Raw genomic sequence first — 14,079 nt, 5'->3', positions numbered from 1 at the left:
TGTCTGTGGTGTAGGCCAGTGGCTACAGCTCCGACTGTACCCCTAGCCTGGGAACCTCCATATGCCGCAAGGGCAGCCCTAAAAAGACAAAAAAACTAAAAATAAATAAAATTAAAATAAACCAGACCCTGTTCCGTAGCATTGTTTTATTTTCTCTGTAACTCTTTATCTCTGTTAAATTAATAGTTTATGTGCTTAGAGTTCCCATTGTGGCTCAATGGTAATGAAACCAAGTAGGATCCATGAGGATGTGGGTTTGATCCCTGGCCTCACTCAGTGCCTTAAGGATCCAGAGTTGCCATGAACTTCAGTGTAGGTCACAGACACGGTTTGGATTCTGTGTTGCTGTGGCTGTGGTGTAGGCCAGCAGCTGCAGCTCCAATTGAACTGCTAGTCTGGGAAACTCCACATGCCACGGGTGCGGCCCTAAAAAGACAAAACGAAAAAAAGTTTGTGTGCTCATAACCTGTCTCTAGCACTAGTTGAGCACTGAGACTTCTGTCTTTATCACAGCTGTACTCCTTGCTGCTTGGTGCATGGCAGGTGCTTTGTAAATGTCTGTGGGCTGAAGGATCCACAGCAGCAGTGCCTCCTCCTTCTCCTGTGCCCACCCAACCTGAAGTCTCTACCAATTAACCAGCAGCTGCAGCGTGTGCTTAGCTTCTGAGTGACAGGAAATGCAGGCTGACCTCCTCACCCCTCTACTGGCTACAGGGGCTTGGAGGGGACCAGTGCACAGCTGCTACGTATCTGCCTGATGACCTGGTGGCTGGAATCTTCCCTTGGGCTTGAATCACTCGTGTCTAGTTTCTTTGCCATTTATCTGGAAATAGGTGGAGAGGGTCTGAACTTCACCTAACAGACCCTGGCCTGGATCATGTGACTCCCCTGACCATGTCCTGGTCTCCAGATGGGGCTAAAAACCACCATATTCAAAAGCAGCAGGAGGGAGTTCCTGTCATGGCTCAGTGGAAACGAATCTGACTAGTATCCATGAGGACGTGGGTTTGATCCCTGGCCTTGTTCATTGGGTTGAGGGTCCGTTGTGGCTGTGAGCTGTGTCATAGGTAGCAACTCATATTTAGCAGTGCTGTGGCTGTGGAGTGGGCCAGTGGCTACAGCTCTGATTTGACCCCTAGCCTTGGAACTTCTGTGTGCCAAGCAAAAAATAAAAATAAAAAAAATAATAAAAAAAAATAACAGGAGTTTCAGGAGACCACTGTTCTTCTGACACCTTAGGGATGAATCAATCTGAACACATCTTATTTTGAACCAAAATCGATCCTATAACAATAGAGAATCTGAAATGATCAGACCTAAATCTCAACTTGGAATTGTTAAAGAAATGAGACTGTAACTGCGATTTTTTTTTCTTTTTTTTTTTTCTTGCTTTTTAAGGCCGCACCTGCAGCATTTGGAGGTTCTCAGGCTAGGGGTCAAACCAGAGCTGCAGAATCCACAGCCACAGCAATGTGGGATCTGAGCTGCATCTGCGACCTACACCACAGCTCACAGCTACACCAGATCATTTAACCCATGGAGCAAGGCAAGGGATCAAACTGCATCCTCATGGCTACCCCTGAGCCACAACAGGAACTCCATGTGACTTCTTGTAAGTTCCTTTAGCTTGACAAAGGTCTCTGTGGTTTTACCTCATGTGAATAGAATCAAGTCCTTAAGGGCTGTGAACGAGGTGCTCTGAGATGTCTATAGAATTCATGGATTCAAGATAATTATCTAAATTTATAATTATCTAATAAATACATCTCTGAGACCATCACATGATTTTTTCATCCTCATATAAGGATACATGGCATACCAAGAGTAAACTTTGCATACCAAGTTTGCTTAGAAAAAAATAATAGTATCTGGATATCCAGCACACAATGGCCAAATCTTTGGGAAAAGGGGTTTGCCTGCTGTTACCTTATTGAGGGACCACTACCCTTATTCTTGCCGTGCCCCCTTCATCTCATACAGAAAGGGGAAAATGCTACAAAGCCCTTTATGTTAATAGATAAAACAAATATCCCTGTAGTTTCAATTCTAAGTCTACTCAAAACCTGGAAAAAATTGGTTGGTGATCTTAGGTTCTGTTATGCTGATAGGTCTCTACATCAATTAATTGACTCAAGTATTCATGGAGTGTGCAGGCTACGTACAAGGCATAGACTTGATGGAGAAAAGGCAACAGAAAGTTCTCTTTTCCTCCAAAAGCTGCTCGAATTCTTGAGTTTTACCAATATCACCTGTCAATCCATTTAGTCATTCATCCTTAATGGTATTTGCTGCCACATAAACATTAACAACTTCGGCGGCTCTTACGAATTACATAACTTTTCTAAAAAACTATCTGATTATTTTCTAGTCCTGAAGGTCACTCATTTTAAAACCCTGCATAGTGTCCAAATTTATGGACATTTTCTGAAGCCAGCTCATTATAGAGGGATGTTTTGCACAAGCTGGCAAACTTTTCCTCCCCAGACACGCATAAGGCTGTTAGAAGTGACAGCAAATGCCAGGCTCATGGCTCACTGAACAGAGGGAATGTCCTGGCTCCCGTATCACAACTTTGTCCTGTGACCTCCCAGCTCGGCCTGTCCTCCGGCCACCTCCCTCCTCTAAGCCAGCATGGCTGACACTCTTCAGTCTTGTTCAAAGTCACTGCCACTAAAGGGAAGTGCCAACGCAGGTCCCAAACCTGCCTGTCTACCTAGGGGGACTGGGCTGCTCACTGTCCAGGGGGAGGACCAGCGTCCAGGCCACATGGGAAATGGTGCTCCTGCTCTGTGGTCACCCATCCCTGCCAGGAGCAGCACCCTTGTCCCCTCAGCCACCTGCAGCCACAGGGACAGCCGGAGCATCAGTTCTGGGTTAAGGACGTTTGGGGGAACTGACAGGGGATGAGGGGACGGATGAGGGGACAGGTGAGGGACAACTGAGGGACACAAGAGGGCCCAGGAGAAGGTCAGGTAAGGAGGCAGGAGAGGGGACACCTGAGGAACAGGAGAGAGGGACAGGTGAGGAGAAGGAGAGGGTGTGGCTGAGGAACAGGTGAGGCAAAGAGAGAGGACAGATGAGGCACAGGAGAGGGGACAGATGAGGGACCGGTGAGGGACAGGTGAGGGGGACAGGCGAGGTACAAGAGCGGACACCGAGACTTGGGCTGCTGCCTGAGCCCGGGCGCAGCCCCCACAGCCCGCGTCTCGCGCAGGGACCCGCCCATGGGTCCGCCCCGCGCCCTCGAGAACAGGCCCGGTGGGGGCGGAGCGGGGCGCGCCCGGGGAGCCACCTCCCGAGGCGGAAGCGGAAGCGCCTGCGTGGCCGGGCCGCTGCTGTGGAGACGCGGGGGCGGGGCCGGCGGAGAAGCGCGACCTTTGACCCGCGGCCGGGCTCCCTCAGCGGCGGCGGCGGGCGGAAGTGCCGGCTGCGTGCTGCCATGGAGGTAACGTGCGGGGAGCGGGCTGAGGGTCCAGGGCTGAGGGACCCCCGCCGTCCCCCGCGCCGCCAGCCCTGTTCTGCAAGACATCCTCTGAGCGCCGGGGGTTTCGTTTTGTTTTGCAGGATCCTGCTCACGATGGGGTGGCCTCACCAGCCACTCCTGGGACCGGGAGATACAAGGTGACTGGCGGGGGTCGTGAACTGGAAACGCTCAGGGGAGGGGGGACTGCGTGGCCCGGGCGGGGGTGGGTCTCAGCTTAACTGACACATAACCGTTTCGTTCCTCCTTTTCCGTTTCTGAGTTTCCTGGTGTGACTAGCAGACTTTTTGTTTACTTCCTGCAACTGTTTAGCACCTGGAGATTCTGCAGCTTTGCAAACATGAAACCCAGATGGTCTAATAAATTAATAAATGAGGGTCTGTGGGGGTGGACATAGCAGTGACGTGGGAAGAGTCGAGGGCTCCATTCTGCAGGCTCCTCCTGTGATGTGAAAAGACAGTTGAATTAGGTCGTTTTTATGGCCTGTACAGCGTTTTACGTTCAATCATAGTGACTTATTGCTAAGTTTTATTGCTCCATACTTCAGTTTAAGTTCCAGACACTCGCCCTAACATTTTACTTCGTTTAAGCTTCATGGCAACCATGGGATAAATACTGTTGTGTTCCCAACTTAACAGATAAGAAAACTGAGCCCGCAGGGGTGAAGTAATTTTCCCTGATTTTTTTTTTTTTTTTTAGTTAAAGCCTAGATGCAACGTGATTCATCTTGTTGCTGCACTTATGCTTACATATTTTCAGAAGGCCAAAGACTTCTTTCAGTCTTGCATAGGACGAAATGATTTTACAGACCTAAGAAACTTTAAGTAGAATTAGTCCCATTCCCCTAATTTTGCAATAAAGGAAATTGAAACCTGCAAGCTATCTTAAGCTGGAGCAAGGATATCTGTAATGGAAGAGGCTATGTGCTGTTTTTTACATTTCATAGGAGTTGCTTAACTCGTAATTATTGAATTAAACTTGCATTCAGTTATTCTTATAAAAAATGTGGTGTTTAGTTGACATAAAGATTTATTCAGTAGAATATTTTTTTATTTTTAGGCAGACTTGATGTTTCTTTTTTGTGGTATAGTAGAAACATGAATTATAACAAATTGGTAACATCCTGTGTCTTTCAGCTGGAAACATTGCCCAAGGAAGATCTTATCAAATTTGCCAAGAAGCAGATGATGCTAATACAGAAAGCTAAATCAAGATGTACAGGTATCGGCGTGAAAATATTTATCTTGATCTCAACCTTACTTAATCATGGTTATAAATACTGGGGTTTTTAAAAATTTTTTCTTAATAATGATTTTTATTTTTTCCCTTATAGCTGGTTTACCATGTTCTGTCAGTTTTCTACTGTACAGCAAGGTAACCCAGTCACACATACATATATACATTTTTTTTCTCACATTATCATGCTACATTATAAGTGACTAGATATAGCTCCAGTGCTATACTGCAGGATCTCATTGCTTATCCATTCCAAAGGCAATAGTTTGCATCTATTAACCCCAGATTCCCAGTCCATCCCACTCCCTCCCCTTCCCCCTTGGCAACCATAAGTCTGTTCTCCATGTCCATGATTTTCTTTTCTGTGGAAATACTAGTTTTTTAATAGTACATTGGCTTGTTTTGTTTATCAGTGAGTCCAATAAAACCTTAGTGCAGTAGAATATATTATTATTTAACATTCTAACCATTTGCTTCTGTTATTTTTTATTATCTCTCATCATTCAACTGCAGTTACCTTTGAATTAGTAAAATAAAAGTCAGGGAGGAAGATTTCAAAAAGCAGTTTGTTGGAGTTCCTCTTGTGGCTCAGCAGGTTAAGAACCCAACTAGTATTCATGAGGATGCAGGTTTGATCCCTGGCCTCGCTTAGTGAGTGAGTTTGTTAAAACCAGTCTGATAAAGTTAAACACTTTTGGAGTTCATGTCATGGCTCAGTGGTTAATCCGACTAGGAACCATGAGATTGAGTGTTCGATCCCTGGCCTCGCTCAGTGGGTTAAGGATCTGGTGTTGCTGTGAGCTGTGGCATAGGTTCAGATGCAGCTCAGATCTGATATTGCTGTGGCTCTGTTGTAGGCCAGTGGCTACAGCTCTGATTCAACCCCTAGCCTGGGAACCTCCATATGCCACGGGTGCAGCCCTAGAAAAAAACAAAACAAAACAAAACATAAAAAAGATTATGCAGTAAGAAGTTATTTAAAGCTGAAAAAAATACATTGTCTGAGATTTGCTTCTGAAATGTCAGGATGTGTGAGAAAAGAAGGGAAGGAGAATGTGAACATAGAGGTGGGGATGAAAGAAAATTGGCTATGTAATAATTGCTAAATCAAGACAGTAGAGCATGGAGATGAATCCTACTATTCTCTCTAGGTTTTTTTGTTTGTTTTGGAAATAATAAAAAGAAAGTAAAAGGTAATACTGGATGAAGTTAATGCTTTCTCAAAATATCAGCTGCTTCTTAAATTTATTCTAATTTTAGAGTGATTTTTTTAAAGAATTGTACTTATCACTTTAGCCAGTAATTATTTTCTTCGCTTTTAAACTAATATCTTTTTAAATTTTTTTAATAATTGTTTAGAACTGGAGAAAGAAATTGAAGAATTGAGATCAAAATCTGGAGGAACTGATAATATTATTAAGGTAATAAGACAGTTGTGGGTATTGCTTTAATTTTTATTTATTTACTTAGAGAAAATGCCTGATGCTAAATTCGATTTCTTTGAGGCCTATCAGCCTCCTTGAGTGCTCTCTGGCCTTTCTGTGCCTATTGTCCACTTTCTCTCTCTTTCTGTCCTTGGTTACACTTTTGGACTGTTAAAAAGAGGTAAATGACCTCCCTGTCCCTTCCTGTTCTGAGTGAGTATTACTTTCTGTCCTTTTCATCCCACACATCTGTAATTATGGTTATTGCCTCTATCTCAGTCCTGCTCCTCCCTCCTCCCCCACCCCCAAACCCAGCCACACTCAGGACTTTAATATAAATCTCTATCCCTGGACATGACTACTGACGCACATTTCACAGTTGAATTCTAGCTGTTTAGGGGAAAAAAATCTTCACCCATTTCCCTCGTCCTCTTCTGGCCAGCCAGTTGCAGCACTGTTTTAGGGGCCTTTTAACTTTAGAGTGTGTGTCAGACATCAGAGACCTGTTGTTCCTTTGGGATAATGCTGCTTTTTATCGTATTTCTCTTCATTTCTGTGGCTCCTTATTAAACACTTCCCGTCATACTTACCTTGATAACCCTGGAACTGGTCTTTCTCTTTTTAGTTCTACGTGCTCTTGTCAGATCAGAGAATTTTGTTTTTATCTTGTTATTCCCTGCTTAAGAACCTGAATTGCTTACGCTTACTTACATGCCCTTACCGTTGATTAAATGTTTCTCCTTCCCCCACTTGCCTAACCTTCTTTAAAGTTTCCTTGCTTCTCAAAGCTCTGTTGTAATCTTTTCCCTTGCTTTTCCCTATTTGTGATTTGAGTCTTGCTTTGATTCCACATTATCTTTTCTTCCAACTTGTGAGCCACGGACAATTGAGGGAGCCCCAGGAAGTGACTACAAGGAGACTCTAAGTCCCTGTGCATATCTTACGCCACCATTTTGTTCTTTTTTTAGCTAAAACAGTGTAAGAAGCGTGAATGGTATGCACAAGTAACATTTGGGTTCATAGTGTACTGATGGATTTAAGCACTGCTGGATTCATAATAATTTTATTTGGTCATTATGTAATTCCTGGTTAGTGACAGCCACTCGGTAGTTCATGAGTGTGGATTCTGGAGCCATACGCCCTGATTCAGATACTCGGACTCCTGCTCTGCCATGTACCAGCTATGTGACCATGGCTAAGTTTCTTCTTTCTCTGGACTCAGTTCCTCCAGGTGTAGGCTAAAGAGAATAATATGACACACTTTTCCTAGCGTCATTGTATTTTGTTAGTATGTGTACAGTACTTAGAGCTGAGTCTGTCATATAAGTACTCGATAATTGTCTTTTATTAACAGCATATATTACTTGGAGATATTTTATACAAACATGTGTACAAACAACACACACACTAAAAGGAGGTGTTTGTATTTGAAAAGAACACTGCAGAAGTTCTGTTCTTATTTTGTATCCGTTAACTCTTAGCCTTTAAAATACTTTTTTATACAGTTGCATTCCATAATTTTTTTTCTTTGTCTTTTTAGGGCCACACCCACAGCATATAGAAGTTCCCAGGCTAGGGGTTCAATTGGAGCTGTAGCTGCCGGCCTACACCACAGCCGTAGCAACACGGGATCCAAACTGAGTCTGCTAACTACACCACAGCTCAAGGCAATGCTGGATCCTTAACCCACTGAGGGAGGCCAGGGATCAAACCTGTGTCCTCATGGATACTAGACGCGTTCATTGACCACTGAGCCATGATGGGAACTCTGCATTCCAGAATATTTAAATACCTGTCTCTTATTTCCTCCTTATCATTGTATTCTTCCCTTCTGTCAAAATTACTCCTAAAGGTGACGGTGGCCAATCTTACCTTTTCAGGTTATTAATTTTAATATTAAAGCATGTTGTCCTGACCACTCAAGTCTCAGAAAGTAAAGGTTTGGTAAAGTTAAATGAGAATAAAATCTTTGGTTTCCAGACCTAAACAGAAAGTTACTTTGGGAAGTGAGCTGTGCATCTGTTATTCAGCTGCTATAAGATAGGTTTTCTGTTTCAGAGAGCTCATAACATACTGCAGTATAAAGTGTCCTCCATACCTCTGGAAGAGGGAAAAGACTTTCTTATTAAGTTTTAGCTTTTCATTGGGAAAGTACACTGGAAAAACAGCTCTGAATACAAAATTTCCTATTCTTCATAAAAATGTATGGCTTTTTTTGGAGTTCCCGTCGTGGCGCAGTGGTTAACGAATCCGACTAGGAACCATGAGGTTGCGGGTTCGGTCCCTGCCCTTGCTCAGTGGGTTAACAATCTGGTGTTGCTGTGAGCTGTGGTATAGGTTGCAGACGCGGCTCGGATCCTGCGTTGCTGTGGCTGTGGCGTAGGCCGATGGCTACAGCTCCGATTCAACCCCTAGCCTGGGAACCTCCATATGCCGCGGGAGTGGCCCAAGAAATAGCAGCAACAACAACAACAACAAAAGACAAAAAAAAAAATATGGCTTTTGACAAGTTTTAATTATTACAATATCTGGTAGTCATCTTCTGGTGCATTGAAATACATCTAAAGTTTCACTGCAAACCTGGCATATTTGACTTTTTAAAAAGAAGAATGCAAACCCATGTCAAAATTTGAAGCATATGCTATTATAGTGATCTTACATACGCTTCTTCCAAAGGTAGGAGGAAGGTGAGGATTGCAGGTTAAGATACAAAATTTCTGCAAAAGATTGTAAATCATCTATACTCTAATAAAATTTTTTCTTACAAAAGATAGGAAGTTTCTAGTACATGTCACTGGTTCTTTTCTCTTTGCTGAAATCAAATTTGTATTTCCCAGGAAATAACTCTCCCTTTTGTGGGAGTTCCTGTTGTGGTGCAGCAGAAACGAATCTGACTAGGAACCATGAGGTTGCGGGTTCAATCCCTGGCCTCACTCAGTGGCTTAAGGATCTGGCATTGCCTTGAGCTGTGGTGTAGGTCACAGACTCGGCTTGGATCTGGCGTTGCTGTGGCTGTGGTATAGGCTGGCAGCTGCAGCTCCAATTAGACCCCTAGCCTGGGAACCTCTGTATGCTATGAGTGCAGCCCTAAAAAGCAAAAAAAAAAAAAAAAAGAATAGTTAGAGTATTGATGATGCTCTTTATTTTTTTTTTTAAGTTATGTTTTTCTAGGAATTTTTATCCATCTCATTTTACTTTTCAGTATTATTGGCTAATCATGATATTCTTCTTAACTGTTTAATCTCTAATGTATAGCTAGGTTCCTCTCTTATTGGTAGTATTCTGTGACTTCTGTCTTCTCTTGATCAGTTTTACAAGAGGTCTGTTTTGTTAGCTTTTTTCCTAAGAACTGACTCTTGGCTTGTTCCATTTTCTACTTCATTAGCTTCTTCTGCTTTGTTTCTGCAGGTAATAAACTTTCTAGGGGAGGAGGGAAGCTGGTGGTTTCTTGTCTGCTCTTCAAAGCCTTCCCTATTGAGATTGTCAGTCAATTCTGTAGCTGCACAGAATGTACTCTGTACCTCCCTCAGCAGCACCTGCTACCTCCAATTCCTGAACATTTGGTTTCCTCATGAGTATTTGCCAACTTCTCATGTTGTTTCCCTGTACAAGGCCTTAGGTTATATTATAGCTTTTTTTCCATTTTCTAATTTAGTTTTTGCACCTCCTCCATTTTGTTTCCAAAGATGTATTGAAATTTCTCATATCCTCATGTCTTTTCTCCTTTTCTCTTTGATCTTGTGTGTATGGAGGTTTTTTGGGGAGGGGGAGGGGTTTAAATTGTTTCATTTGGGAAAAGTACGTCTTACAAAAGGGCACCTGCAAAATACAGAGACCTCTGAAACAATTACTTGTTTTTTCTTAAAGTGAAAGAATGGGTGGGGTCTGGGGGATCAGAGTGGGAGCATCTCCAAGTTCCTCTCAGGAAAACACAAAGCTGAAGTTACCCACCAAGGACTTCTAACAAATTTTAGCTTGTCTTGTGGGTGACCACCCGCTTCCCTTTCAGTGGAAAAGGGTGACTTCTTATTGCAGACCAATCACTCCACTACAGGAAATGCCTTAGAACATAGTGTTGAATCACAGCTATCCAGCTGCAAAGTGTAGCATTTTAAATATTCTTACCTTAGCATGGTTTGGAAAAGATGAGATAGTTATGAGTAAAGTCAATGCACCATTTTTAACCTGTTCCAAAACAGGCATTGACAGAACGTCTGGATGCTATTCTTCTGGAAAAAGCAGAGACTGAGCAACAGTGTGTTTCTCTGAAGAAGGAAAATATTAAAATGAAGCAAGAGGTTGAGGTAAGGAAACATTTTAATTTTTTTGTTTTTTATTACGTAGTATAATCATGAGTTTTGGAGCCAAGACTTTAAAAGGCATCTATCTGATTTTAACTGTTTACAAACAAGGAAACCGATTGATATTTTAAAAAAAAATAACTGAAATAGCTCAACTACACAGAGATAGAGCTGACATTTACTTGTTCGTTGTTTAATCTCCTTTCTAGCTATAATATTCTTTAATTAAAAATGGGGGAAAATACCTATTTTATGAAAAAGTACCTATTTAAATAAGTTGATTCTCACACATACTCTAAATGCTGCTATCTGTTCAGTTCAAAGATATTCAGTTGCTTCTTGGGTCTGGGTTGATTTTTCTCCCAAAAGCTTTATTAATCATTCAGGAGATATTTGTTAAAGCTTTATGATTTAATACAGCTTACATAATTTATTGCCATTTAAAAGAAAATGAAATTCAGAGATTTCCTAGCTTTTAGTTACTGCTTTGAGTAACATACTTAGTAATACCAATTATATTATCATACTTAAGGTAGTCAGAGCCTAAGCAGAATTCTTGGAATCTCACTGTCATATTTCTCTATGTACATTTCTGGTTATTTCCTTTTTTATGAACCTGCATCGTATATTTTCCCTGAGTGGTGTCTTTCTCTCAAGTAATTTTTGTGTGTTTATTTTTATAGGATTCTGCAACTAAGTTGGAAGATATGCACAAGGAGTTTGAACAATCACAAAGAAACTATATGCAGGAAATGGAAAATTTGAAAAATGAATTAATGGCAGTACATTCCAAACATAGTAACGATAAAGCTGGTTGGCAAAAGGAACTGGAAGAAGCAGCCAAAAAACAATTAGAGCTTTCAAAACAACTTAAATTTCACAATGATTCTGAAGAAATTGTTAAAAAACTGCAAGAAGAGATTCAGAAAATCAAGCCAGCCTTTGAGGAGCAAATTTTATATCTACAACAGCAGTTAGAAGCTGCCACAAATGAAAAGGAGCAAGAAATCACTCATCTCCAAGGAGTCATTGAGGCTAATTCTCAGCAGTACCAAAAAGATATTAATAGTTTGCAAGAAGAACTTTTACGGTTGAAATCTACACACCAAGAAGAGGTGAAAGAATTGATGTGCCAGATTGAAGCATCTGCTAGAGAACATGAAGCAGAAGTAAATAATTTAAATCAGCTAAAGGAGAATTTAGTCAGGCAATGTGAGGGAGAGGAGAAGAACATTCAGCAGAAATATGAATGTGAATTAGAAAACCTAGGGAAAACCTCAAATGCAAACCAGGAAAATCAGATGTGTTCTTTGCTCTTAAAAGAAAATACTCTTGTAGAACAAGGAGAAAATGAAAAAGTCAAACACTTAGAAGATGCCTTAAAAGAATTGGAGTCTCAACATACTATCTTAAAAGATGAGTTAACTTACATGAATAATCTTAAATTAAAACTTGAAATTGATGCTCAACACATAAAGGATGAATTTTTTCATGAACGGGAAGATTTAGAATTTAAAATTAATGAATTATTACTAGCTAAAGAAGAACAGGGATGTGTAATCGAAAAATTAAAATGTGAACTAGAAGATTCAGATAAACAGTTTCGCTGTATTGTAGAACAACATAACAAAGAAGTAAAAAGTCTAAAGGAACAACATCAAAAAGAAATATCAGAACTAAATGAGACATTTTTGTCAGGTTCAGAAAAAGAAAAATTAACATTAATGTTTGAAATACAAGGTCTTAAGGAACAGTGTGAAAATCTACAACAAGAAAAGCAAGAAGCAATTTTAAATTATGAGAGTTTACGGGAGATTATGGAAATTTTACAGACAGAATTGGGGGAATCTGCTGGAAAAATAAGTCAAGAGTTTGAATCAATGAAGCAGCAGCAAGCATCTGATGTTAATGAACTTCAGCAGAAGCTCAGAACTGCATTTAATGAAAAAGATGCTCTTCTTGAAACTGTGAATCGCCTCCAGACAGAAAATGAAAAGTTATTATCACAGCAAGAATTTGTACCAGAACTTGAAAATACCATAAAGACCCTTCAAGAAAAGAATGAAGAATATTTAGTTAGTCTCAGTCAGAGAGATACCATGGCCCAAGAATTGGAAGCAAAGATAAGTCATCTTATTGAGGAAAAAGATGATCTCATAAGTAAAATGAAGAGTTCTCATGAAGAGATGAATGATCTCCATAAAAAATGTGAAAGGGAAAATAAACTGATTGTAGAACTTAGGGAAAAAGTAGAGCAGACCACCCAGTACAACAGTGAACTAGAACAAAAAGTAAATGAATTAACAGCAGGACTAGAGGAAACTTTAAAAGAAAAGGATCAAAATAACCAACAACTAGAAAAGCTTCTGGCTCAGTTGCAGACCCTGTCTGGAGAGCAGGAAGCAATGTCATCTGAAGCACAGTCTCTTTACGAGGAAAACAGTAGGCTGACCTCAGAAAAGGACCAAGTTGAGCAGGGATTTAGAAGCTCTCCTGTCACAAAAAGAAGGAGAGTTTTTGCTTAAGGAACAGCTTTCTGAATTAGAAAAGAAACTTCAGTTAGCACTTGAAGAAAGAGATCATTTAAATAAACTGTTTGACAGTGAACAGGATCAGAAGTTACTTGTCAAAACCCAATTGTGTAATTTTCTTAAACAAATGGAGTCAAAAGTTTCAGAAGAAAGTGAAGATCAAGATATTGTAAATGTCCTGCAGGCTGTAAGTGAATCCTTAGCTAAAATAAATGAAGAAAAACACAGCTTGTTTTTTCAGTACAATGCAAGGGTAGCAGAGTTAGAAAAAGAGATTAAGTTCCTTCAAGAAGAGAATGAAATCCAGTGTGAGAAACTTAGGTCTTCACTGAGAGATCATGAGCAAGAGAAAGTTACCTTGAGGAAAGAGTTAGAAGAAACCCTCTCAAAAAAAGAGGCCCTAGAGCATGATCTTCTAGAAATGAAGAATGCTAATGAACAAACAAGGCTTGAAAATCAGAATCTCTTAATTCAAGTGGAAGAAGTCTCTCAAAAATTATGTAGCAGAAATGAAAACCATAATGAAAAAGAAAAATCTTTTATAAAGGAACTTGAACACCTAAAGCCATTGCTAGAAGAAAAAGAATCTGAATTACAAGACTTGAGAGCAGAGTTGGTATCATTAAAGGTACTATTAATTTGAATTTTATTGATTTAAATTATTCTAGTCATAGACTCTAGAAAATGTTTATATCACTATTTTTACACTTTGATTTCAGAAGTAAATTTTAAGCATTTCAGCTCAAGTGCAAATTTTTGAAAAATATTAAACGTGTTCACATCACACTTTATCACATTGATCGTTTTGATTTTAGAATCTTGATTTTACATAAGGTTAAATGATTGGGGGGGTTAAATATCTTGGTCAGAATTATATAGCTAGTCACCAGCAAAACTACAACTAAACATGAAAAATGTGAATTTCATCCTGTGCGATACGCATATTACCTTAAAGACCACTGTTGAGCAAAAAAGTAGGCTAAAATGGTATTTAATTTTAGCCAGGAATTTAGGTTTTTTCCTCAAAATTGTGCTGCCATAAACTAATCATCATTGAATCTTCACCTTATTATATTGTATATTTACTCTACGTTGGGTTGTTCATC

General features: G+C 40.4%; 1 protein-coding gene across 1 annotated transcript in view; it reads left to right on the top strand.

Annotated features, from left to right (window-relative positions):
- The first annotated feature begins 3,377 nt into the window (after positions 1–3,377).
- The window catches only part of GCC2 (GRIP and coiled-coil domain containing 2), a 41,204-nt gene continuing 30,502 nt past the window's right edge, over positions 3,378–14,079 (top strand). The window contains 7 exon segments of the mRNA XM_047781298.1: positions 3,378–3,445; positions 3,565–3,621; positions 4,618–4,702; positions 6,077–6,138; positions 10,341–10,445; positions 11,126–12,910; positions 12,912–13,601. Of these exon segments, the coding sequence (XP_047637254.1) occupies positions 3,440–3,445; positions 3,565–3,621; positions 4,618–4,702; positions 6,077–6,138; positions 10,341–10,445; positions 11,126–12,910; positions 12,912–13,601 (2,790 nt within the window). The 5' untranslated portion in view covers positions 3,378–3,439.

The sequence above is a fragment of the Phacochoerus africanus genome, chromosome 5 (genome assembly GCF_016906955.1).
Source record: "Phacochoerus africanus isolate WHEZ1 chromosome 5, ROS_Pafr_v1, whole genome shotgun sequence".
NCBI classification, from domain to species: domain Eukaryota; kingdom Metazoa; phylum Chordata; class Mammalia; order Artiodactyla; family Suidae; genus Phacochoerus; species Phacochoerus africanus.
Note: the sequence above shows the minus strand (reverse complement) of the source record. Positions and strands in the feature narration are given on the sequence as shown.